This window comes from Amblyomma mixtum, chromosome 1 (assembly GCF_055824585.1).
Source record: "Amblyomma mixtum isolate Tamu chromosome 1, ASM5582458v1, whole genome shotgun sequence".
Classification (NCBI taxonomy): domain Eukaryota; kingdom Metazoa; phylum Arthropoda; class Arachnida; order Ixodida; family Ixodidae; genus Amblyomma; species Amblyomma mixtum.
Genome location: NC_143012.1, coordinates 55,678,869 through 55,702,445, shown reverse-complemented (window position 1 = coordinate 55,702,445; position 23,577 = coordinate 55,678,869). Strand labels below are relative to the sequence as shown.

The 23,577-nt window shown below is 47.1% G+C and overlaps 1 protein-coding gene across 1 annotated transcript in view; it reads right to left on the bottom strand.

Moving 5' to 3' along the window:
* LOC149366340 (uncharacterized) overlaps positions 1-23,577 on the bottom strand; it is a 68,917-nt gene that overhangs the window by 8,117 nt on the left and 37,223 nt on the right. The window contains exon 5 of the mRNA XM_089570356.1: positions 8,125-8,222. Coding sequence (XP_089426482.1) covers positions 8,125-8,222 — 98 coding nt within the window. The remainder of the gene's footprint in view (positions 1-8,124; positions 8,223-23,577) is intronic.

The window sequence follows — 23,577 nt, the reverse complement described above, 5'->3', positions numbered from 1 at the left end:
TAGCTAGGAAAGCGCCTTGAGGACGGGTGATATTGGATAATTCTTTCTGGAAATGATTAGTGTCGCGTATATAAGACGAACGATTCGGAGGTATATGTTTGATGAGAGAATCGATGTACTCTGAGATCGGTTCTGTGAGTGTGCCAAGAGAATGAATCGGTCACCTTGGATGATTCGCTTTATGTATGTATGTATGTATGTATGTATGTATGTATGTATGTATGTATGTATGTATGTATGTATGTATGTATGTATGTATGTAAGTATGTATGTATGTATGTATGGATGTATGGTATGTATGTATGGTATGTATGTATGTATGGTATGTATGTATGGTATGTATGTATGTATGTATGTATGCATGCATGCATGCATGTATGTATGTATGTATGTATGTTTATGTATGTATGTATGTAGGTAGGTAGGTATGTATGTATGCAATAAGGGAGTAATTACTCATTGACATCCACCCGGGCGCAGCCATACGGCTACAAAGGAAAGCTATACAGCTTTCTCAGAAAATTCGTTCTTTGCGATAAAATATGTATGTATGTATGTATGTATGTATGTATGTATGTATGTATGTATGTATGTATGTATGTATGTATGTATGTATGTATGTATGTATGTATGTATGTATGTATGTATGTATGTATGTATGTATGCATGCATGTGTGTGTGTGTGTGTGTGTGTGTACTGTTACGCCGCGCTGCATTGGAGTAAGAAGAAGATTGACACGATAGGCGACAGGACTAAGCTATGGGGCCTGAAAAACGCTGACCGTTCCGTGAAGTCCCCGGTCCTTGTTTTGGCCTTGTAAACAAACCCGTTCCCATATTCGCAAAGATGTATCAATATTGACCAAATATTTAGGGGAATCCCCCAAGGTAGAGTAGATTTGTAATAAGGGAGTAATTACTCATTGACGTCCACCCGAGCGCAGCCATACGGCTACAAAGGAAAGCTATACAGCTTTCTCAGAAAATTCGTTCTTTGCGATAAAATATGTATTTATGTATGTATGTATGTATGTATGCATGTATGTATGTATGTATGTATGTATGTATGTATGTATGTATGTATGTATGTATGTATGTATGTATGTATGTATGTATGTATGTATGTGTGTGTGTGTGTGTGTGTACTGTTACGCCGCGCTGCATTGGAGTAAGAAGAAGATTGACACGATAGGCGACAGGACTAAGCTATGGGGCCTGAAAAACGCTGACCGTTCCGTGAAGTCCCCGGTCCTTGTTTTGGCCTTGTAAACAAACCCGTTCCCATATTCGCAAAGATGTATCAATATTGACCAAATATTTAGGGGAATCCCCCAAGGTAGAGTAGATTTGTAATAAGGGAGTAATTACTCATTGGCGTCCACCCGAGCGCAGCCATACGGCTACAAAGGAAAGCTATACAGCTTTCTCAGAAAATTGGTTCTTCGCGATAAAATATGTATTTATGTATGTATGTATGTATGTATGTATGTATGTATGTATGTATGTATGTATGTATGTATGTATGTATGTATGTATGTATGTATGTATGTATGTATGCATGTGTGTGTGTGTGTGTGTACTGTTACGCCGCGCTGCATTGGAGTAAGAAGAAGATTGACACGATAGGCGACAGGATTAAGCTATGGGGCCTGAAAAACGCTGACCGTTCCGTGAAGTCCCCGGTCCTTGTTTTGGCCTTGTAAACAAACCCGTTCCCATATTCGCAAAGATGTATCAATATTGACCAAATATTTAGGGGAATCCCCCAAGGTAGAGTAGATTTGTAATAAGGGAGTAATTACTCATTGACGTCCACCCGAGCGCAGCCATACGGCTACAAAGGAAAGCTATACAGCTTTCTCAGAAAATTCGTTCTTTGCGATAAAATATGTATGTATGTATGTATGTATGTATGTATGTATGTATGTATGCATGCATGTGTGCGTGTGTGTGTGTGTGTACTGTTACGCCGCGCTGCATTGGAGTAAGAAGAAGATTGACACGATAGGCGACAGGACTAAGCTATGGGGCCTGAAAAACGCTGACCGTTCCGTGAAGTCCCCGGTCCTTGTTTTGGCCTTGTAAACAAACCCGTTCCCATATTCGCAAAGATGTATCAATATTGACCAAATATTTAGGGGAATCCCCCAAGGTAGAGTAGATTTGTAATAAGGGAGTAATTACTCATTGACGTCCACCCGAGCGCAGCCATACGGCTACAAAGGAAAGCTATACAGCTTTCTCAGAAAATTCGTTCTTTGCGATAAAATATGTATGTATGTATGTATGTATGTATGTATGTATGTATGTATGTATGTATGTATGTATGTATGCATGCATGTGTGTGTGTGTGTACTGTTACGCCGCGCTGCATTGGAGTAAGAAGAAGATTGACACGATAGGCGACAGGACTAAGCTATGGGGCCTGAAAAACGCTGACCGTTCCGTGAAGTCCCCGGTCCTTGTTTTGACCTTGTAAACAAACCCGTTCCCATATTCGCAAAGATGTATCAATATTGACCAAATATTTAGGGGAATCCCCCAAGGTAGAGTAGATTTGTAATAAGGGAGTAATTACTCATTGACGTCCACCCGAGCGCAGCCATACGGCTACAAAGGAAAGCTATACAGCTTTCTCAGAAAATTCTTTCTTCGCGATAAAATATGTATTTATGTATGTATGTATGTATGTATGTATGTATGTATGTATGTATGTATGTATGTATGCATGCATGCGTGTGTGTGTGTGTGTGTGTACTGTTACGCCGCGCTGCATTGGAGTAAGAAGAAGATTGACACGATAGGCGACAGGACTAAGCTATGGGGCCTGAAAAACGCTGACCGTTCCGTGAAGTCCCCGGTCCTTGTTTTGGCCTTGTAAACAAACCCGTTCCCATATTCGCAAAGATGTATCAATATTGACCAAATATTTAGGGGAATCCCCCAAGGTAGAGTAGATTTGTAATAAGGGAGTAATTACTCATTGACGTCACCCGAGCGCAGCCATACGGCTAGAAAGGAAAGCTATACAGCTTTCTCAGAAAATTCGTTCTTTGCGATAAAATATGTATGTATGTATGTATGTATGTATGTATGTATGTATGTATGTATGTATGTATGTATGTATGTATGTATGTATGTATGTATGTATGTATGTATGTATGTATGTATGTATGTATGTATGTATGTATGTATGTATGTATGTATGTATGTATGCGTGCATGTGTGTGTGTGTGTGTGTGTGTGTTCCCATATTCGCAAAGATGTAACAATATTGACCAAATATTTAGGGGAATCCCCCAAGGTAGAGTAGATTTGTAATAAGGGAGTAATTACTCTTTGACGTCCACCCGAGCGCAGCCATACGGCTACAAAGGAAAGCTATACAGCTTTCCCTGAAAATTTGTTCTTTGCGATAAAATATGTATGTATGTATGTATGTATGTATGTATGTATGTATGTATGTATGTATGTATGTATGTATGTATGTATGTATGTATGTATGTATGCATGCATGCATGTGTGTGTGTGTGTGTACTGTTACGCCGCGCTGCATTGGAGTAAGAAGAAGATTGACACGATAGGCGACAGGACTAAGCTATGGGGCCTGAAAAACGCTGACCGTTCCGTGAAGTCCCCGGCCCTTGTTTTGGCCTTGTAGACAAACCCGTTCCTGTATTCGCAAAGATGTATCAATATTGACCAAATATTTAGGGGAATCCCCCAAGGTAGAGTAGATTTGTAATAAGGGAGTAATTACTCATTGACGTCCACCCGAGCGCAGCCATACGGCTACAAAGGAAAGCTATACAGCTTTCTCAGAAAATTCGTTCTGTGCGATAAAATATGTATTTATGTATGTATGTATGTATGTATGTATGTATGTATGTATGTATGTATGTATGTATGTATGTATGTATGTATGTATGTATGTATGTATGTATGTATGTATGTATGTATGTATGTATGTATGTATGTATGTATGTATGTATGTATGTATGTATGTATGTATGTATGCATGTGTGTGTGTGTGTGTGTACTGTTACGCCGCGCTGCATTGGAGTAAGAAGATTGACACGATAGGCGACAGGACTAAGCTATGGGGCCTGAAAAACGCTGACCGTTCCGTGAAGTCCCCGGCCCTTGTTTTGGCCTTGTAAACAAACCCGTTCCTATATTCGCAAAGATGTATCAATATTGACCAAATATTTAGGGGAATCCCCCAAGGTAGAGTAGATTTGTAATAAGGGAGTAATTACTCATTGACGTCCACCCGAGCGCAGCCATACGGCTACAAAGGAAAGCTATACAGCTTTCTCAGAAAATTCGTTCTTTGCGATAAAATATGTATTTATGTATGTATGTATGTATGTATGTATGTATGTATGTATGTATGTATGTATGTATGTATGTATGTATGTATGTATGTATGTATGTATGTATGTATGTATGTATGTATGTATGTATGTATGTATGTATGCATGCATGCATGTGTGTGTGTGTGTGTACTGTTACGCCGCGCTGCATTGGAGTAAGAAGAAGATTGACACGATAGGCGACAGGACTAAGCTATGGGGCCTGAAAAACGCTGACCGTTCCGTGAAGTCCCCGGCCCTTGTTTTGGCCTTGTAGACAAACCCGTTCCTGTATTCGCAAAGATGTATCAATATTGACCAAATATTTAGGGGAATCCCCCAAGGTAGAGTAGATTTGTAATAAGGGAGTAATTACTCATTGACGTCCACCCGAGCGCAGCCATACGGCTACAAAGGAAAGCTATACAGCTTTCTCAGAAAATTCGTTCTGTGCGATAAAATATGTATTTATGTATGTATGTATGTATGTATGTATGTATGTATGTATGTATGTATGTATGTATGTATGTATGTATGTATGTATGTATGTATGTATGTATGTATGTATGTATGTATGTATGTATGTATGTATGTATGTATGTATGTATGTATGCATGCATGTGTGTGTGTGTGTGTACTGTTACGCCGCGCTGCATTGGAGTAAGAAGAAGATTGACACGATTGGCGACAGGACTAAGCTATGGGGCCTGAAAAACGCTGACCGTTGCGTCAAGTCCCCGGTCCTTGTTTTGGCCTTGTAAACAAACCCGTTCCCATATTCGCAAAGATGTATCAATATTGACCAAATATTTAGGGGAATCCCCCAAGGTAGAGTAGATTTGTAATAAGGGAGTAATTACTCATTGACGTCCACCCGAGCGCAGCCATACGGCTACAAAGGAAAGCTATACAGCTTTCTCAGAAAATTCGTTCTTCGCGATAAAATATGTATGTATGTATGTATGTATGTATGTATGTATGTATGTATGTATGTATGTATGTATGTATGTATGTATGTATGTATGTATGTATGTATGTATGTATGTATGTATGTATGTATGTATGCATGCATGTGTGTGTGTGTGTGTACTGTTACGCCGCGCTGCATTGGAGTAAGAAGAATATTGACACGATAGGCGACAGGACTAAGCTATGGGGCCTGAAAAACGCTGACCGTTCCGTGAAGTCCCCAGTCCTTGTTTTGGCCTTGTAAACAAACCCGTTCCCATATTCGCAAAGATGTATCAATATTGACCAAATATTTAGGGGAATCCCCTAAGGTAGAGTAGATTTGTAATAAGGGAGTAATTACTCATTGACGTCCACCCGAGCGCAGCCATACGGCTACAAAAGAAAGCTATACAGCTTTCTCAGAAAATTCGTTCTTTGCGATAAAATATGTATGTATGTATGTATGTATGTATGTATGTATGTATGTATGTATGTATGTATGTATGTATGTATGTATGTATGTATGTATGTATGTATGTATGCATGCATGCATGTGTGTGTGTGTGTGTGTACTGTTACGCCGCGCTGCATTGGAGTAAGAAGATTGACACGATAGGCGACAGGACTAAGCTATGGGGCCTGAAAAACGCTGACCGTTCCGTGAAGTCCCCGGTCCTTGTTTTGGCCTTGTAAACAAACCCGTTCCCATATTCGCAAAGATGTATCAATATTGACGAAATATTTAGGGGAATCCTCCAAGGTAGAGTAGATTTGTAATAAGGGAGTAATTACTCATTGACGTCCACCCGAGCGCAGCCATACGGCTACAAAGGAAAGCTATACAGCTTTCTCAGAAAATTCGTTCTTTGCGATAAAATATGTATTTATGTATGTATGTATGTATGTATGTATGTATGTATGTATGTATGTATGTATGTATGTATGTATGTATGTATGTATGTATGTATGTATGTATGTATGTATGTATGTATGTATGTATGTATGTATGTATGTATGTATGTATGCATGTGTGTGTGTGTGTGTGTGTACTGTTACGCCGCGCTGCATTGGAGTAAGAAGAAGATTGACACGATAGGCGACAGGACTAAGCTATGGGGCCTGAAAAACGCTGACCGTTCCGTGAAGTCCCCGGTCCTTGTTTTGGCCTGGTAAACAAACCCGTTCCCATATTCGCAAAGATGTATCAATATTGACCAAATATTTAGGGGAATCCCCCAAGGTAGAGTAGATTTGTAATAAGGGAGTAATTACTCATTGACGTCCACCCGAGCGCAGCCATACGGCCACAAAGGAAAGCTATACAGCTTTCACAGAAACTTCATAGTTAAAGAAAAATTCGTCCTGGTCCGGGGTTCGAACCCGGGACCACCGCTACACCGGAGCAGTCGCTCTACTAATTGAGCTAACCGGGACGGCAAGCTTATGGTAGCTTTCCTTTGTGGCCGTATGGCTGCGCTCGGGTGGACGTCAATGAGTAATTACTCCCTTATTATGTATCAATATTGCCACGTTGTAGTGACGGCAGTCCAGCGGTCAGGAAGACCGCAACATGACTTGCAAACGAAGCTCTTTATTTGGGCTGACTTGCACCCGCAAAAGAACTAAACAGCACGGCAGCGGCGTAAGCAACAAATGTGCTCGTCACTCGTCGAACTACGAATACCCGCCGCTAGTGGCATCGCTCAATTTAAAGGCGGCAAGGAAACTTCGAGATAACAGGTCAAGATCATCTACACGAATCTGGAAAAACGTAGATGCAGCTCTTCACGGCTGTGATCAATCGAGATTAGTCCGTTCGCTTCTCGCCTCATGAACAAAAATGATAACACCCATTTCCTGCGGCCTTGAGCGCGATCGAACGGACACTAGAATGATACATGTCAATATATTGGGTCGGTTTGGTTTATTGAGGTTTAACGTTCCGGAGAAGCTCAGGCTACGAGGGACGCCGTGGTGAAGGGCGCTGGAAATTTCGTCCACCTGGGGTTCTTTAACGTTCGCTGACATCGCACAGTACACGAGCCTCTAGAATTTCGCCTTCATCGAAATTCGACCACCGCGGCTGAGATCGAACCCGCGTGTTTCGGATCAGCAGCCAAAGGCCTGCTGACCAGAAGGCGAATACCGCAACGAGGTATTCTACGGGAACAGGTCGGATTTCTTATTCTTACTCTTTTCAGAGAAGTATACAGGCCCGCGTACACGACAGCGATTACCGGCAAATTTATGAAAGCTTTACGTTCATTTTCGAAGTCAGGTTGGGAAAATTCATCTTTTTATAACACTCCTTATGAGGTAAATGTTTGCCAACACTTGTTGTTGGGCTAGTTGGTAATACATACTTCTGAAGGAACCAGCGCACAAAACACAACGGACAAGAAAAAGGTGGTACACGACGGACAGGAGCGCTGAACTTACAACTTTATTTCGGAAGTAAAGATGCAACGTATATATACAGCCATGTCAGGGAGGCGTGTCACACAGCGAAAGCATAATAAAGCATAATAAATAAATAAAGTTGTAAGTTCAGCGCTCCTGTCCGTCGTGTACCACCTTTTTCTTGTCCGTTGTGTTTTGTGCGCTGGTTCCTTCAGAAAAATGTTTGCCGTTTTTCGTCAAGTCTTTACAGCTGCCTGTAGCTCCATGTGTCATTGCAATTTCCGGGTGCTTTTCATAGCTGCTTTTCCTTGGACGGATAGCATTGCTCTCTCTATAAATGTTGGCGCTTGTGCACCGTATTGTTGATATCAAGTCGATGAAATGTTCGCCTGTATGCAGCACCAAGCCAACGACTCACCCATAATTCGTTGGCCGCGTTTTGCCCCTCTTCAACAGTTACGTGGAGTGAAAGGAGCTTATGCTTTGTAATCAGAAGTTTTATATCGTACTTTTCCTCTGAAAAAGAAAAAAGACAAACAAAATAAATGAGAAGATGAACTCTTCCATCTCAGGCGAGGGAACAGGCGAGCAGTGCTTGCTGTTCAGAGACATGCAGAAGCAAGATAGTCATGAGTAAAGATTTCCTGTAGATGTCAGCGGAAGAATGCATATGAAGGAAGCGATCGCGGAATGGATGGAACTGGTACAAATATATAAATAAAACAAGCAACGTTTACACCCGGTCTCTCCGAGTATCGCGCTTGACGCGGCACAGCCTGCGCAGGCTCTGGTGTTCCCTAATTGCATTTGTCCTGAAAGCTCACTGAAGTGAACACCAGCTGAAATGTTTCGATGCAACAGCACTGGAGCTGTCGTCGACTACCCTCCCCCCCCCCCCCCCCCCCCGCCCCGATGTGGGAGTCGAAATTGTCTGATTGGTCGAGAGAGGTTATATGGCCTTGTAACGTCGTCACAACTTGCCTTTGGGGTTGAGAGCAAACTAGTTTTGTTGTGAGAGCTACGTTCGCCACAGTTGCTCCGTTTCGCGTACCACCGACAGGTGCAGTTCTTAGCATGCGCGAGGAGCTCAGTGACGTCACAGCGCGCAGCCGGCGCGCGCCTCGCCGCCGCTCCGGCCGCCTCGGTTCGCCAGCTGTGCGCATGCGCGAGGAGCCGAGGGACGTCAATACGCGCGCCGCCGCCTCGCCAGCTGTGCGCATGCATGATGCATGGCGCGCTCTTCAGCGCATCCGCGAGGCGGCTGCGTTGCCGTACAAATGCAGGGTGATACAGCCGGGGGTATAGCCGCTTGCCATGGAGAATGAGAGTCGGGCCGCTGCCGAGCGGAGCTGGAACAGTAGCCTGGTTTGGGCTAGTTGATTACAGTTCTTCGAAAACATAGCGCAAAAAGGACACGGGCGACACAGAAGCGGAGAGTACAGGCGCTAACTTGCAACTTTATTTTCGAAATGACACCACGTCTAATATACAGGAGCCGATCACCACCATCAAGCGATGAGCATGCGCAAAGAAGAGCACAATAAAGATTACAGCGTTTGGAAAATAAGCAAAAATTACGATAAAATAAGAAAAGGAAAACATGGTGCCGGGGGAACACCGAAAGAGACATCGCGTACTAAAACTTACTTCAAAGGGCGCTTTTCAAGCTTGTCAAGGTGAAGAGCCAAACAAATAACGCGGCAAAAGGGAGATACAAATCGATCGACTAAAAGATGAAGGGACATAGAAGTAGACATAGAAGACATAAACATTTCAGTAGACATAGAAGACCTTTATTATTCAGTGCCTCACGGAGAGTTGCTCTCGGTGATCCGAGAAACAATATGTGAAAGCGGGGAAATAGCCTTCCAGAACGGCGCGGGAACCAGCAGCGATTCTTTCCTGTCTTTGCTGGAATTCTACCTTGCGTCCGCCGCTATCTTTTCAGAAGGACATTTCTATATCTAAAAGAGAGGCATTTGTATCGGTTCTTCTGTTGCGCCTTTGTTATGTGACCTATTTTTATCCGCGATTGACAAACGCATTCAAGCCAATCTTTCTGACCCTCCTGTTTTAAAAGTGGTCAGATACGTTGATGATTTCCTTATTATTTTTAGCAAAGGTCATGGAAGAGAATGCGACGTTGTCAGGGAAGTGTTGAGCATTTTTTCGCAGCACGGTGCCGGGTTAAATTTCATTTGGGAATCACCTACGGATGGCCGTATTCAGTTCTTAGATATTGAATTAGATTTCACCAACCTTAATATCTGCTGGATGTACCATACACGAATCAAAAAACGTCTGTTACGCTTTGACAGCGTGCATTCTAAAGTTGTTAAGCGGGGTATCGTGTCTTCCTGTCTCCACGGAGCAGCTACAAAATCCAGGCGGCTGCAAGAGGCTGGATTCCCCGTAGACCTTATACTGGCAGTGTGTGAAAGCCTTTTGCAAAAGCTGAAAGCCTCCAAGGTTTCCTGTAGTGAGCAGGGGAGTGAAGAGATCAAAAGCAAGACTGCTGTCCAGGTAATACCATATTATCATAGGTTTTCACATAATTTCAAGAAGCTGGCAGCGCGTTATAATGTACAAGTGGTTATCTCTGCCCCTTGTAAGCTTTCCAAGGTCTGCACCAAGAAAATGGTAAAACGAGATGACTGCACGACGAAACATCAAACGAAGTTTACGGAATGTAAGGCGAACGTTGTGTACAGAATTCCTATCAGTTGCGGGCGTCATTACATTGGGCAGGCAGGAAGATGCTTTAATGAGAGGGCGAGAGAACATAGATTATGCGTACGCAACAAATCAGGAAGCAACCTAGCCGACCATTGCAAAGCATGTGAAACAGAGCAAGAGAACGGATGCTATCCAAAAATAGATAAAACAGAATTCTTAACATCAGCTACAGGAAAAAATGGCTGAGGCTTAGCTAAGGTTAAGCCTAGTCAGATACGAAGCATATTGATGGCTAGGCTTGGTAATACATGGCTTTCCTTGGTTGAATACTTGGTCATTTTAATACAACCACTAGAAGTGTAGCAAGGATTTCCGTGGCAGCTATATACGGGATCATCGGTGAATTCAATGCAGAGTGTACAACCGCTGCCCCAGCACCGGCTACAACAGCATTCTTGGCACCCATGGAAAGTACATTGGAAACACCCTTAGTTATTCCACCACCGCCACCATTCCCTATAGACTGTATTGATGTACCCCCAGCAGCAGCAGGCAGCGCCTCTGATGTGGAGCCTCCCCCGCCGCGGCCAACCGCGCGAGCCGGCAGCCCATCTCTCCTCTGCTGTGACGTCATGTTGTCACGTGGTCAGCCGCCGCGCCTCTGATGTGGAGCCTCCACCGCCGCGGCTGACCGCGCGATCCGGCAGCCCATCTCTCCTCTGCTGTGACGTCATGTTGTCACGTGGTCACGGTGGTAGCTCCACCGCCGCGCTCGACGGGCTGTAGTGTAGCTCTAGTAATATGCTTCGCATAAAAGAGAGCGTGAAGTCATGGAGGCGTATTTTATAAGAAAAGCTGGGAAAAAGTGCGTCAGCGCACCTTCTATTCAATTACTCGACAGTGAAGTTGAATTCCTTGACGGCTATCTGTAGGTGTGAACCATGTCTTAAGACTGCTTACCGTAAGCACCCTTTCTAGTTGTGAATTGGAATGGTCCCGCTTTTCCTTTGCGTTTCCTTGCTTTTAATTCCTTGGCGTTTTATTGGCTTTTACTTCATTTCTTATTTCCATATTCCATTTCTCATATCTGCATATCCCATCCCCCCCCCCCCCCCCCTCGTTGTTTTAGCGTGGAGCCCTCTACACTCGTGTTTTATACTTCTCGTCTTATCCTTTCCTGTACTTTTCATATACATATACTTTATAGTTTCCTAGTTTTTGAAATTTTTTAATTTCATTATATAGAGTATCACACCCCTTATCTGTTTTCGGCCTAATTTTCTGCTATCTTTTATTTCCATTGCCATTCCCACAAATGTAATTTCCCCATTGTCATTCCGTCTTTCTTCACCACGTGTTTGTCTTAGAGTGGAGCCTTGTACACTCCCTTCATCTTTTAGTCGATCGATTTTTATCTCCCTTTTTGCCGCGTTATTTGCTTGGCTCTTAACCTTGACAAGCTTGAAAAGCACTTTTTGCAGTAAGTTTCAGTACGCGATGTCTCTTTTCTTTCGGTGTTCCCCCGACACCGTGTTTTCCTTTTGTTATTTTATCGTAATTTTTGCTTATTTTCCAAACGCTGTAATCCTAATTGCGCTCTTCTTTGCGCATGCTCATCGCTTGATGGTGGTGATCGGCTCCTATATATTAGACGTGGTGGCATTTCGAAAATAAAGTTGCAAGTTAGCGCCTGTCCTGTCCACTTCTGTGTCGTCCGTGTCCTTTTTGCGCTATGTTTTCGAAGAGCGGAGCTGGAGACTGGAGAATCTCAACTCGTTCGACTCCGAAGTTGCGGCCTGGCGGCTGGCCGCCGGGAACAGGAAGAACGAACGGCGTAAGAACAAGCGAGAGGCAGAGACGCCGGAGCAGAGAGAGGAGTGCCTGGCCAAGAGACGGCGTCGGGACGTAGAGCGGCGTGCCCTGGCCTCGCTGGAACGCAATGCGGCGATGGAGGACGACGTAAGGCCCGCTGTCCTTAACGTAGCCACAGTTAGACGAACAGGGTGGGAAAGACCAAAGCTAAACAATTACACGAAACCGGGGGCAGAAACCAAAGCTAAACGACACGGTGTAACCAAGTTAAACCTGCACCTATGGCTACGTATATCCTGGCATAGCTGAGCTAAGCCACTGCCAATTTTCGATACAGCAGCCCAGAAATGTCGGCACTGTCACAGCATAGCCGATACCTACTACTGCAGCTAGCAGACCAATAGAGCAGCTGATGGACCGAGAATGGCCGCTGGATGGATGGATGGATGGATGGATAGGAGCGCCCCTTTGAAACGGGGTGGTGGCAATGGCCACCATGCTCAGCTTTTCTTTCTTTGTTATTTTTTTGTTTACTGTGTTGGCAATTCTCATTAAGAATCGCCATCATCTTTACCTACGGTTTCCTACAATTATAACCTTATGCCACATCTCTGCTTTTCAGCCACCAATCCTCCAATCGCTTTTTGCTAACTTCCACTGCAGATTTATTTACATGACCATTGTTATCTTTAAACCCTAGGGCCTCAGGAAGAGTGAATGCGCCTGCATCGACATCCGGATGGATACCATCACATTTGATTATGAGGCGTTCAATTGTTTCCACAGATCTACCACACACTGCACATGTGTCGTCTTCTTCGTTAAATTTCTTTTTGTAGCTGCGCGTTCTTAGACACCCTGACCTAGCTTCAAAAAGTAGGGCACTTCCTCTTGAGTTATCATAGAAAAGTTCTTTCCGAGAACTAGGCTCACCATGTTGGTTCGGTCTAGCCTGCTACCGAGCACTAAGCAAAGATTCCTAACACGGTGTGAGAGGCAGAAAGCCGATGCACTATTTCGCTACGCTTTGCAATCTGCGAGGATACTATGATGCTTGCGGGAAGCTGGTATATATTTCTGCTTCTCGTTTGCTATTTTTTTATTATGGGCGAACGTTTCAATAACATCAAATGCAATGCAAAGCTTCATGTATTTGAGTAGGGAGGCCGGCGTTCGACACGGGGGGTGATCATTCACAAAGCTTCATAGGTGGTTAGGCTTCTAATTACCATATAATCATCATCATCAACATCATCGCTGACTGCGCCCACTGCAGGGCAAACGCCCTTTGAGGATATGGGTCGATTACAGCTTACTTATCTACGTTTTCAGTTGTGTTTTCCTACCGTGCAGGCATTCGCTTGGTAGTGTCGCGCGATTACACCGGCATGTTATACGCATTCAGCCGTCACTCTGATGTATTACACAATATGTAGAAAAAACTTGGCTGTGGCTTAGCTAACGTTAAGCCTGTCTCTTAATATTTCAAAGACCTCACTGATTTCTTTTCACCGTCGCCCCAACTTCATCGCGCCAGTGTACACTATTAATAACTGCCCAATTTCTTCGGTCAGTCATTACAAATACTTAGGCGTCCATATCTCTCGTGATCTAACTTGGACTCTCCATATCACCAACATAACTAACTCCGCAAACAGTGTCCTTGGGTATCTTCGGCGCAACCTTGCTCTAGCACCAAGTTATCTCAAATCGCTCGCTTACAAGACTTTCGTCAGACCTAAACTTGAATATGCTAACTCTGTCTGGGATCCCCATCAGACTAACCTAATTAATACCATTGAGTCTGTTCAGAATCGTGCCGCGAGGTTCATCTCATCTGACTACTCCTATCATACCAGCATCTCAGGTCTGAAATCACGATTGCAATTGCCTACACTAGTCACCCGTCGGAACACAGCACGTCTCTGCTTATTTCATAAATTCTTCCACAACTTTACAGAAGCCAACCAATTAATTCCACGTGTCCATCGCATTTCCCGCCATAACCACCCGAACGCTGTTTACCCTAAACGTGCCCATACCACCACATTCCAGCAATAATTTTTCTTAAAGACTGCCCGTGACTGGAATAACCTCCCTGCTGAAGTGGCCACCATCATGATTCACCGACTTTTCAAGACCACCATCGAGGAAGCCCTTTCATCAATGTAATATTTGTCCATTTCTTATTAATGTATAATATTTTTGTTTTCCCGTGTTATCCCCACCCCTCATGTAATGTCCCGAAAGGGACCTTTGAGGAATAATAAATAAATAAAATAAAAATATCTCGAAGCGAAAAGCTGCGGTGATGCTTGTGGTTTAGCTAAAGGTCATACTTACGGTTACACTTAGGGTATAGCTCGCTGGCTTTTCCGAAACGTACTGTCTTAGCTATACAAAGTTTGTACGGAGGCGGAGGAGGAGACGCATGTGTAGTGAATACGGTGCTGTCTTAGAAGGTTGCTTTAGAGACATGTACTGTGGTGCGCATTCCTTTCGGGTGTAAACCAAGATATGAGAGACAGGCATTTGCTTTCCTTAAAAGCAATTTTCATTTCATTTCATTTTCTTTAAGGCCCTTACGGCACGGTTCGGGTATCCACCGAGATATGATAGAGACAGGCGTCGTTTCCTTCCCTTACGGCGCGGTTCGGGTGTCCACCGAGATATGAGTTTCCTTGCGCACTGTTTGTCTTTCATTTATTTTTTATTTGGGATATTTTATTTCAGCCATGTGTTTTTTTATTTTTGTTTGTGTCAGCGGCGGTGGCGGCGACGGCGGCCATGCGCCATGCGTGACGTCACTCGTTTTCACGCAAGCGCAGAAGCGGCAAATATGGGCTGCGGCTCACGGGAAGCGCGGTGTTGACTAGCCTAGCGAAGGTTTTTGCTTGAAAACTGATTTTCAAATGTTTTATTCCTTGAGGCTTCCTGCAATCGGTATCCACGCGATGCAAGTTTTTGTTTTTTTTATGTAGTCAGGTGTGCAAGGAAGGTCGTTACAACATTGAAAGTAATGGTGAATTCCAATGGCAGATCGGGATCAAGTTTTTCTGCTCGGTTTGGATCAGTCGTATTCCAATGGTAAAATGGGAGCGCGAGTTGTATGTTCCAATGGCAGATCGGGATCAGGCGTAAATCCCGGATCGCTCCGTGGAGCAGCGATTCTTGATCTGCCGAAATCGGCGGATTTGACCGGAACCTCGCGTGACGTTTTCTTTTCCGCCGCGTCTACTTCCTGTCGCGACCGGCAGCAGACGCTTCGTTCCTGTCGTCGCTACGTGATGAGCCGGGCGAGCCGGGACAGACGGGCACTTTCCAGTCAACAGTGGACGGCAATGATCTTGCTTCGAGCCGTGCGGCACTAATTTTGCTTCATGGAAGTGACAGTTCCGACTCGGGCACTGAAAGCTCAGAGTCCAGCGGGTACGTCTCACGAAACTCTGCCGGCGGCTGGCCTGCTGTCTGCTAGCTCCGCTGTTGGAGGCGTCGCAGAAATCGATCATGTCTTTATTTTATTATGAGACGAGGAACACAGTAAAACGGTGACGCGAGTAGCACCTTTACTACAGCGCTGGCCAATTCCGAGGCGCCCTCAGCTGCGGCATCGATGAAAAACAGTTAGGCTTAGCGACGACTACGGCAGCCAGGGAGAAACGTTGGCCGGGGGGCAGCGCAGTTCGTCGCTCGGCGTGTCCGCGGGCGGCGTCGTTGCCGAAAGCTCGACTGTCTCGCTGATTGGTTCAGCGGCTTGCGTCTCGCAGTCGCAAGGCTGGAAAATCGAGCAGCGAGCAACTTGCCTGCGCGTCGTCCGCCACTTCTTTCGTGAACGGTAGGGACAGGCTCACCGGCTCTCCGAAGACCGCGGCCGCATACTCGCGTGTTCACGGAGAGTGGACCATCCTGTACATACGCTTTGGTTTTGGTTTTACATTACGGCCTTCGTACTACCTCCTTTTTGTTTCGCCGAGACGGCGTCTGTCAACGCGGAGATCGCGCCTCGCGCAACTCCTGTCGCACTCGAACACGAAGCTAGCAGGGCGTCCGCTCCGGCGGCGCGCCTAGTTTCCGCGGTCGCCGCTGCGGCGCTGGCGTCGCGCTCCCGAGGGATCACTGGCATTCCAATCGCAAACTGGGAGGTGGCAAATCTACGCGCTCCGACGCGCTCCGTACGCGATCCGACGGAGCGGTCTCGATCTGCCATTGGAATTCAGCATAAGAAATAAAAAATGGCGGGTTTTTTAGCCTGTTTAGGCCAAAGACGGGTTAGGTAAGCTAGCACTTCGGTTACAGTTCGGTTCGAAGCGTGGTGTTCAAGGCCAAGGAGGTTGAGACAAAAGTGTGTCATCTGAAGAACTACACCAAAAGAGGGGCGAAGACAAGCAAAGCTGATGAAGCCGTAAACAGACGCCATCCTTATGGAGACGTTGCTGCACAGCGCACTCTTCTAGATGTGCAGAAGAACCAACGGACTGAGCAGAAGCAAAAGACGGCGCAGAAGAACGAGACTAAGCACGAGCACAAGACTGAACATCGACCCAGGAATGAGCATCGGCCCAAATTGAACCAAACACAAGTCGACCGGCCGGGAGAACGGCAAGAATATAGCAGCAGCACAGCACTGCCCACGAAAGAGAATCAGAAGAACGCTCCAAACAAGGCACTCACCGTCCATCCAAAGAAACCTTGGCACCGAAACACAGAACAATGGCCACCCCTCCCACCACTGAGGAAGGAAAACCCAGTGGCCACCACGGCTGCACAGACACCTTTGGAGCAGGCCATGGAGACCGAGAGCCCAGAACTATCGGACAAACAAGATAGGAAAAACCACACGGAAAAGCACAGAGTGGACTCCGTGAACACCGGACATAAGAATATGGAACGCGATTTCGCACAACTTCAACCTCTTCGGGGGCCCAGTGGTAGCGAGATAGACGCCACCGAGCCACGGGCCTGTACATCGAAAGCCAGTGATTGCGCAGCCCACATCCAGGAGACGCAGTCACTCCGGAACGCTACACCCGAGAAAGGAGCCGGCCCTGCTGAAAAGGGTGAGCTCTCCGTCCAAGCAGCCTCCACTTCTACCTCTTTTCCAAACACTGACCCCCCTATTACACCTCAAGAGGCGGTGAGACAGTACATACGTTCCGCTCATACTAGCCCAGGCACAGCTGATACAGACCATGACTGACAGGATAGAAGCCACGATTAACACACGCTTGGAAAAACATGAAGCCCGCATCAACAAGCTTTTCGAACTTGTACCTCATAAGGAATTGCCTCGTAAGCAGCGCGCAGTTCAACCCGCTGCTTGTCCTCATCCAATATCTCCAGACCAGCAACATGGCGCAGAACAATAGCACGCGAAAAGGTCGGCGGCGACGCCAAACTACTGCACCAACAGAAACAATTATATGGTAATGGAACTGTCGCAGCATACGCCGAAAACAAACACAACTAGCCGCATATATCGCAAACTCCCCAAATTCCCCCCCATGTCATTGCTCTGCAAGAGACGGAAACAAATAGCATTCATATCCGCGGTTATCACACGGCAGCCCTTACACCACGTACGGCAATCCTGACACTCGCATCCATGCCGGTGCTAGACCGCACACCAACAAACACACCCGACAGCAAGGGCACTCAGTATACCGCAATAGAGCTCAGCTCACCGGGACACACATATGGCCTCACTATTCTAAACATATACAGCAATCGTAAAGATAAAGGCAAAGTTATTCCGGGCATTCTGGGCTTCTTTCGTTCCTCAAAGCTCCTTGTGGTGGGTGATTTTAATGCACGTGACACGCACTGGGGATACACCTCGGATACCCCCGAAGGTAACCTCATTTCTGCCGCAATGGCTGATTACAACCTCAGCCTGATCACAAACCCCACCGTACCCACTCGCATTGGCACAAGTGTCACCCGCGACACCACACCTGATCTCACATGGGCCACACCGAACATAATCGTTAAATATTGCACGGTGCTCCAAGACAGCCTTGGAAGTGACCACTTTCTAGTCTCCACTATTATTGCTTATGATTCCAAGATTTTCAACTCTCGTTCGCAGCTTCTAAGTGACTGGGACAAATTGCGCTCATATTTGGCAGCTGATTCTACAGAACCCTGTACTCTTACTGACTGGACAGACCGTCTGGTGAAGGCCATCGAGGTGAACAGCAAAAGCATTAAAAATACCCCTAAGGCACCGCAGGTTGATCCGCATCTGGCTCATCTATGGGAGGCCCGACAGGGACTTCTCAAGCGCTGGCGTCACAAGCGACACAATCGCAAATTGAGACTCCGCATGGCCGCTCTCACCCGCGAGGCAGAAGAATACGCGAACACGCTACCCCGTGCAAACTGGGCAACCTTTTGTAACGATCTCAAGGGTACATTAAGCACAAAACGCACGTGGTCCCTCCTACGCGCTCTCTTAGATCCAACAACCACTAAATCTCAGACACAAGTAAACACACAACGTCTAATACAACTAGAGCTCCAAAAGGGCACCGACTTAATTGGCCAACTACGGGACACTTATATACCCACACCCCTTCAGTCAGCACATCCACCCAATCTACCTCCACCTAACCCAGAACTTGACGCCGACATCACCTTAAACGAAGTCCGCCTAGCACTCTTCAGTATTCGCCGCTCTACGGCGCCGGGGCATAACGTACAAGGCACTACTCAATCTGGACGAAGTCTCCCTCCAGGAACTCACGGAGCTCTTTAATAACCACTGGCAAGCTGGGACGCTCCCATCAGCCTGGACCCATACCAGCATGCGATTTATACTCAAACCGGGCAAACCCTTCAAAATTTGCGCCCCATCTCCTTAAAGGGATACTGATACTGAGGCGGTTTTCGAATCAGCTAATTTTTTAGGGTTTTGAAGTAGTGTCATTGCTGATCACGTCTGTGAAATTAGTTTTTCGATTTTGGCAAAAACAGTGGCGCAATCACCAATTGAAAACGCGATGTTTAAATCTCCCGCGCCCCGCGCGAGCGCTGGGGAGGAGAACAGCGGAGAGGGAAACCTCGTCCATGTCGGCCAACGTGACGTCACGTTGAGGAGCCGGGGATACTTCGGCGCACCCGAGCGAGCTTTCAGCGCGCGTTGTTTCTCGTGCTGCATGCGTTGTTCCTCGTACTGCGTGTGTTGTGACGTACAAAGCGTGCCAGCCGACCTTGAAAATCATATTCAACACAAGGTACTACTCTGCGGTCGTGTCCACGAACAACTATGGCCGCGACTGTGTCGTCTTCCACTGTTTTCCGCAAGATTATAAGCCCGCAGCGCAAGCGCTCGCTGCTGTGACGAAGAATTCAAGCCGGCCAAAGCAAGCCTACTCTGCACTTACGTAAGAGCGGCTACGTGCAGAGCTTGTCCCTAATGTGATCTCTGGAGATCTCTATCTAAAAGGCGCGGCTGAACTATGACTCAGTTCCTTCGATTTTCTCGCGCATGAGAGGCGTGTCACCATTCGCAAGAAGCGCCTCTTCTAAAAGTAGAAACATGCTCACTTAGCCCCTGCAGAAACCTTATAGAGGCTCAAGCATGTGTCGCTCTCCTCAGCTTAGGTGCGGCCAGACCACCTGAGGCGTGCTCAGCAAGGGTTGATTAGTGATTTTATTCTCGGTTCGACGTGTCCAAGCAAGCAAGCAATGAAAAGCACAATAAAGCAAAGCAAACAAGCATCGAAGTTCTTCACATGCGGCATCTCGTTTAATCGTAGCTAAGCGATTAAAATGAAAGCGTTCTACGTTCTGATTTCTGATGCAAATTTAAGAGAGAAATGAATGCCAACCGAGTTTTTGCAAGAAAACACCGCAACCTTACTCGGTTTCTTCATCAATTAAGTTGTGGCAGCGGGCGAGTTGCAGCTAGCTTGGCTTTTAAACACACATATAGTTGGCAACTACTTCACTGAACCTAAACTGCAAATCTAGGAAGGGCGAACGTTTCCGAGGCAGCGATTAATATTTTCTGGCATCTGCTGAACGCGCCACTAGTGAAGCAGCAGCCTTGTGCGCGTATTTGGCTTGGTTTCCAGCGCACTATGATTGCGTCACTATCTTGTGGTCACATGCCTCGCAGTGCTTGGCCACTGCGCTTCGCTAATTTTGACACCAACTTTGTGCTCCTTCATCGTTTCCTTGAAATACTTTCTTGCCCCAACCTGCAACGCCGGGTACTGAGAACAGGATTTTTTGTACACAGTGCTTTGGGCCTTTTCTTTAGGATGACGCTCTTCCGGGAGAGCCAGGAGGTGTCCGGTGGTGGTAATTGACTTGAGTATTGTTCGCACCCCTTCCTTTCCGAGAATACGAGCCAAGGTTGTGCTGGCACCTTTTACGCGTGGTCTGCATCGCGTCTTTGACGCTGGCGTATGCTTGTGCTAGGCGTAGAATTTTTTGCTTGTGTCTTTTTTAGTTTCAGGCGATACGTGGAATGAGCAAACTGTAGTATCCTTTTCTTCGGAGGTCAGTAAAAAAAAATAGTCGCCGTATTCGCTTTTACAACGACACGCAAAGCTGCGATCTGCACTCAACGCAGCGCCGGATCCGCATCGCCAGCTTCTCCAGTCCTCAAAGTGACGTCACGACCTTTCTTGACCAATCACGGGCGGCGGCACAGGCCGCATATTTCGGCTAAAAAAGGCAATTCGCGCTTGTTTTTGCCTTATTTGGATGCGATATTCCAGTATACAGCATCAAAAACTATCCGATGCTGCTGCCAGCCTGATTTTCGAAAAAAGTGCTTCATTAACGAGCTGTTTCGGCAAGCTCTTCGAGCATGTCATTCTCAATCGCCTGCAACCTTTTCTAGAAACAACAGGCTTTCTCTCCAACGTTCAAATTCGGCTTCCGCCCAACCATCTCGGCGCAAGACGGATTTCTTGCCCTTAAAGAGTCCCTCTTTTGCACCAAGCGCCGTACAGCCAGTACGCGAGCCATACTGGCCCTGGATATTCATACGGCTTTCGACACAATAAGTCATGGCCATATCCTCACAACATTAGCCACCATTGGATGGGCCTTCCTTCAGGGACGCACGGCAGAACTCCACCTTGGGGATATTGCCTCCCAGCCTTTCCCCCTGCCTAACCGTGGTACCCCACAAGGGGCGGTTCTGTCACCTTTACTTTTTAACATTGCCCTAGCACCACTGGCAGAGGCCGTTGCTGCTATCCCAGGGCTCCACACAGCCATATACGCAGATGATATAACCCTCTGCACAACGGATGATCCCTTGGAACAGCCCAGGATATCCTGCAATCTGCCATAGATATCACCACCACTCATTTAGCAAACACAGGCCTCCGTTGTTCTCCAAATAAATCGGAACTCCTGCAGCTGAACCTCCTCCCCAGTGACCCCCAGACTGAACTGCACATATACGGGAATCGAGTGCCCATTGTGCCTCAGGTGAAGATTCTCAGCCTTCTCATTAACAACACACTCGATGCAACCGCCACCCTTCAGCTCTTGCAAAGACAGTCCAAACAGGTCGCTGCACTTATCAGGCGGGTGGCAGCCCGCAATCACGGGCTGTCTCAACGCGAGACCCTCAATATGACAAATGCACTAATCATTAGCCGCATTACATACCACCTCCCATACCACATACTCAGCGGCAAACACAACAGGCAGACATCCTAATACGCACGGCTGTCACCTCCGCCCTACGCCTTCCACGGACGGTTAGCACGAAACGTCTCCTGGCTACTGGTACCCACAATACAGTGATCGGATTAATAGAGGCTCAACGCACCAACCAATTAGTCCGCCTGACTCGCACAGAAAGAGGACAACGCCTACTGCGATAGCTACGTATCAATCCACCCATTCCCACCCCAACAAGTCCTACACCTTACATGATTTCTCTGCGCACTCAGGATCGCATATATCAGAAGCCCCTACCGCGCAATATGAGCGCTAGTCTCCATCAGGGTAGCCGGCAGGTGCGAGCGAGCTATTACACGAAAACATACAGCAACCGCTCCGATATCCTTTATGTCGACGCGGCACAAAATTCTAAACCAGGATATTTCACGGCAGTCGCAGCCTATGAAGACGGCACAGTGGGGGCCGCCGCCACCATCCGGACTAGGAGGAGCGATAGCCGGCCGCGTCTCGAGCGGACGCGCCTCATTTCGGCTCCGACAATTTTCGTCCGGATTACCGAAAAATTCCCTACGACCGCGAAAATTTTGCTTGTGCTCGACGGTTAACATCACCCGGCACCCGAAGACATCGCTCTCGACCGGGTGGGCCAATTTTTGGGCCTTTTAGGCCCATTTATGTCTTCATCCCGTGGGAGCCCTAGCCAGGCCTAAAGTCAAGCAGCCTGTCTCCAGCGTTCTCCGCGGACGCCATGGCGGCCTCCGCTCGCCGCGGGTACGATCCCGAGACGATGGCATGGACTGAAGTCGTCGCAGAAGCCCCGTCTTCTCCTGAAACCTCCACTCCGACGCAGGAGATCGTGGATGAAGGCCTCTTCTCGTTGGTGGCACTTCGCAAACGCCAACAGCGCCTGAACACCTCGGCAGTGGGCGGACCCTCCGTGAGTGCCCCTGCTTCTGTGGATCAAAATACTCCAAGTTCAAACCATCAGCTCTCGCAAACAGCTGGATCGACGAAATGGCGGCCTACCGCTATGCCTCGACTCCGCAAAGAAGACTTCACGATCGTCATCAAGCCCAGAATGACGGTCTCCCTGAAGACGGTTCTGCAGAACGGTGAGCTTGGTGCTTTGCTCTCCGCCTATGTTAATGCCTCCTCGGTGGACACTCTTAGTATCTGGCCCATCTGGGACCAGAATATCGTTATCGCCACCACGCAAGACATGAATGCGGCGAACGCGCTCGCTCGTGAATTTACTCTGAAAGCTTCCAAAGGCCCCATCCCGATGGTCGGTCACGCCAAAGTCAACGGTGAAGTCTGCAGGGGGATCATTACCGGCCATGAGCAGGAAACTTCTACCACCCTGAAATCGAAAGTCCAGTGGCGCGGAGGAGAGATAGCCTTCATCCGCAAGCTGGGGAAGTCGACGATTGCCCTGCTCACCTTCGTGGGGCATAAAGTGCCACGTTACGTGCACTATAACAGTGTGGTGACCTTGGTACGCGAATACAAGCGGACTATTCCCGCGTGTTTCCGATGCGGCACCATCGGCCACCGTGTGGACTTATGCCCGGATCCTCAACGCAATCGCTGCGGACACTGCGGCCAAACGGTCGCAGTCCTCGAAGACGGCAACTTGGAGACCCACGAGTGCACCCCTTCCTGCATCGTCTGCGGTGGCGGCCACCTTACGGGCTCGCAAGACTGCAAAGCGAAATTCCGGAGGCTGCAACGA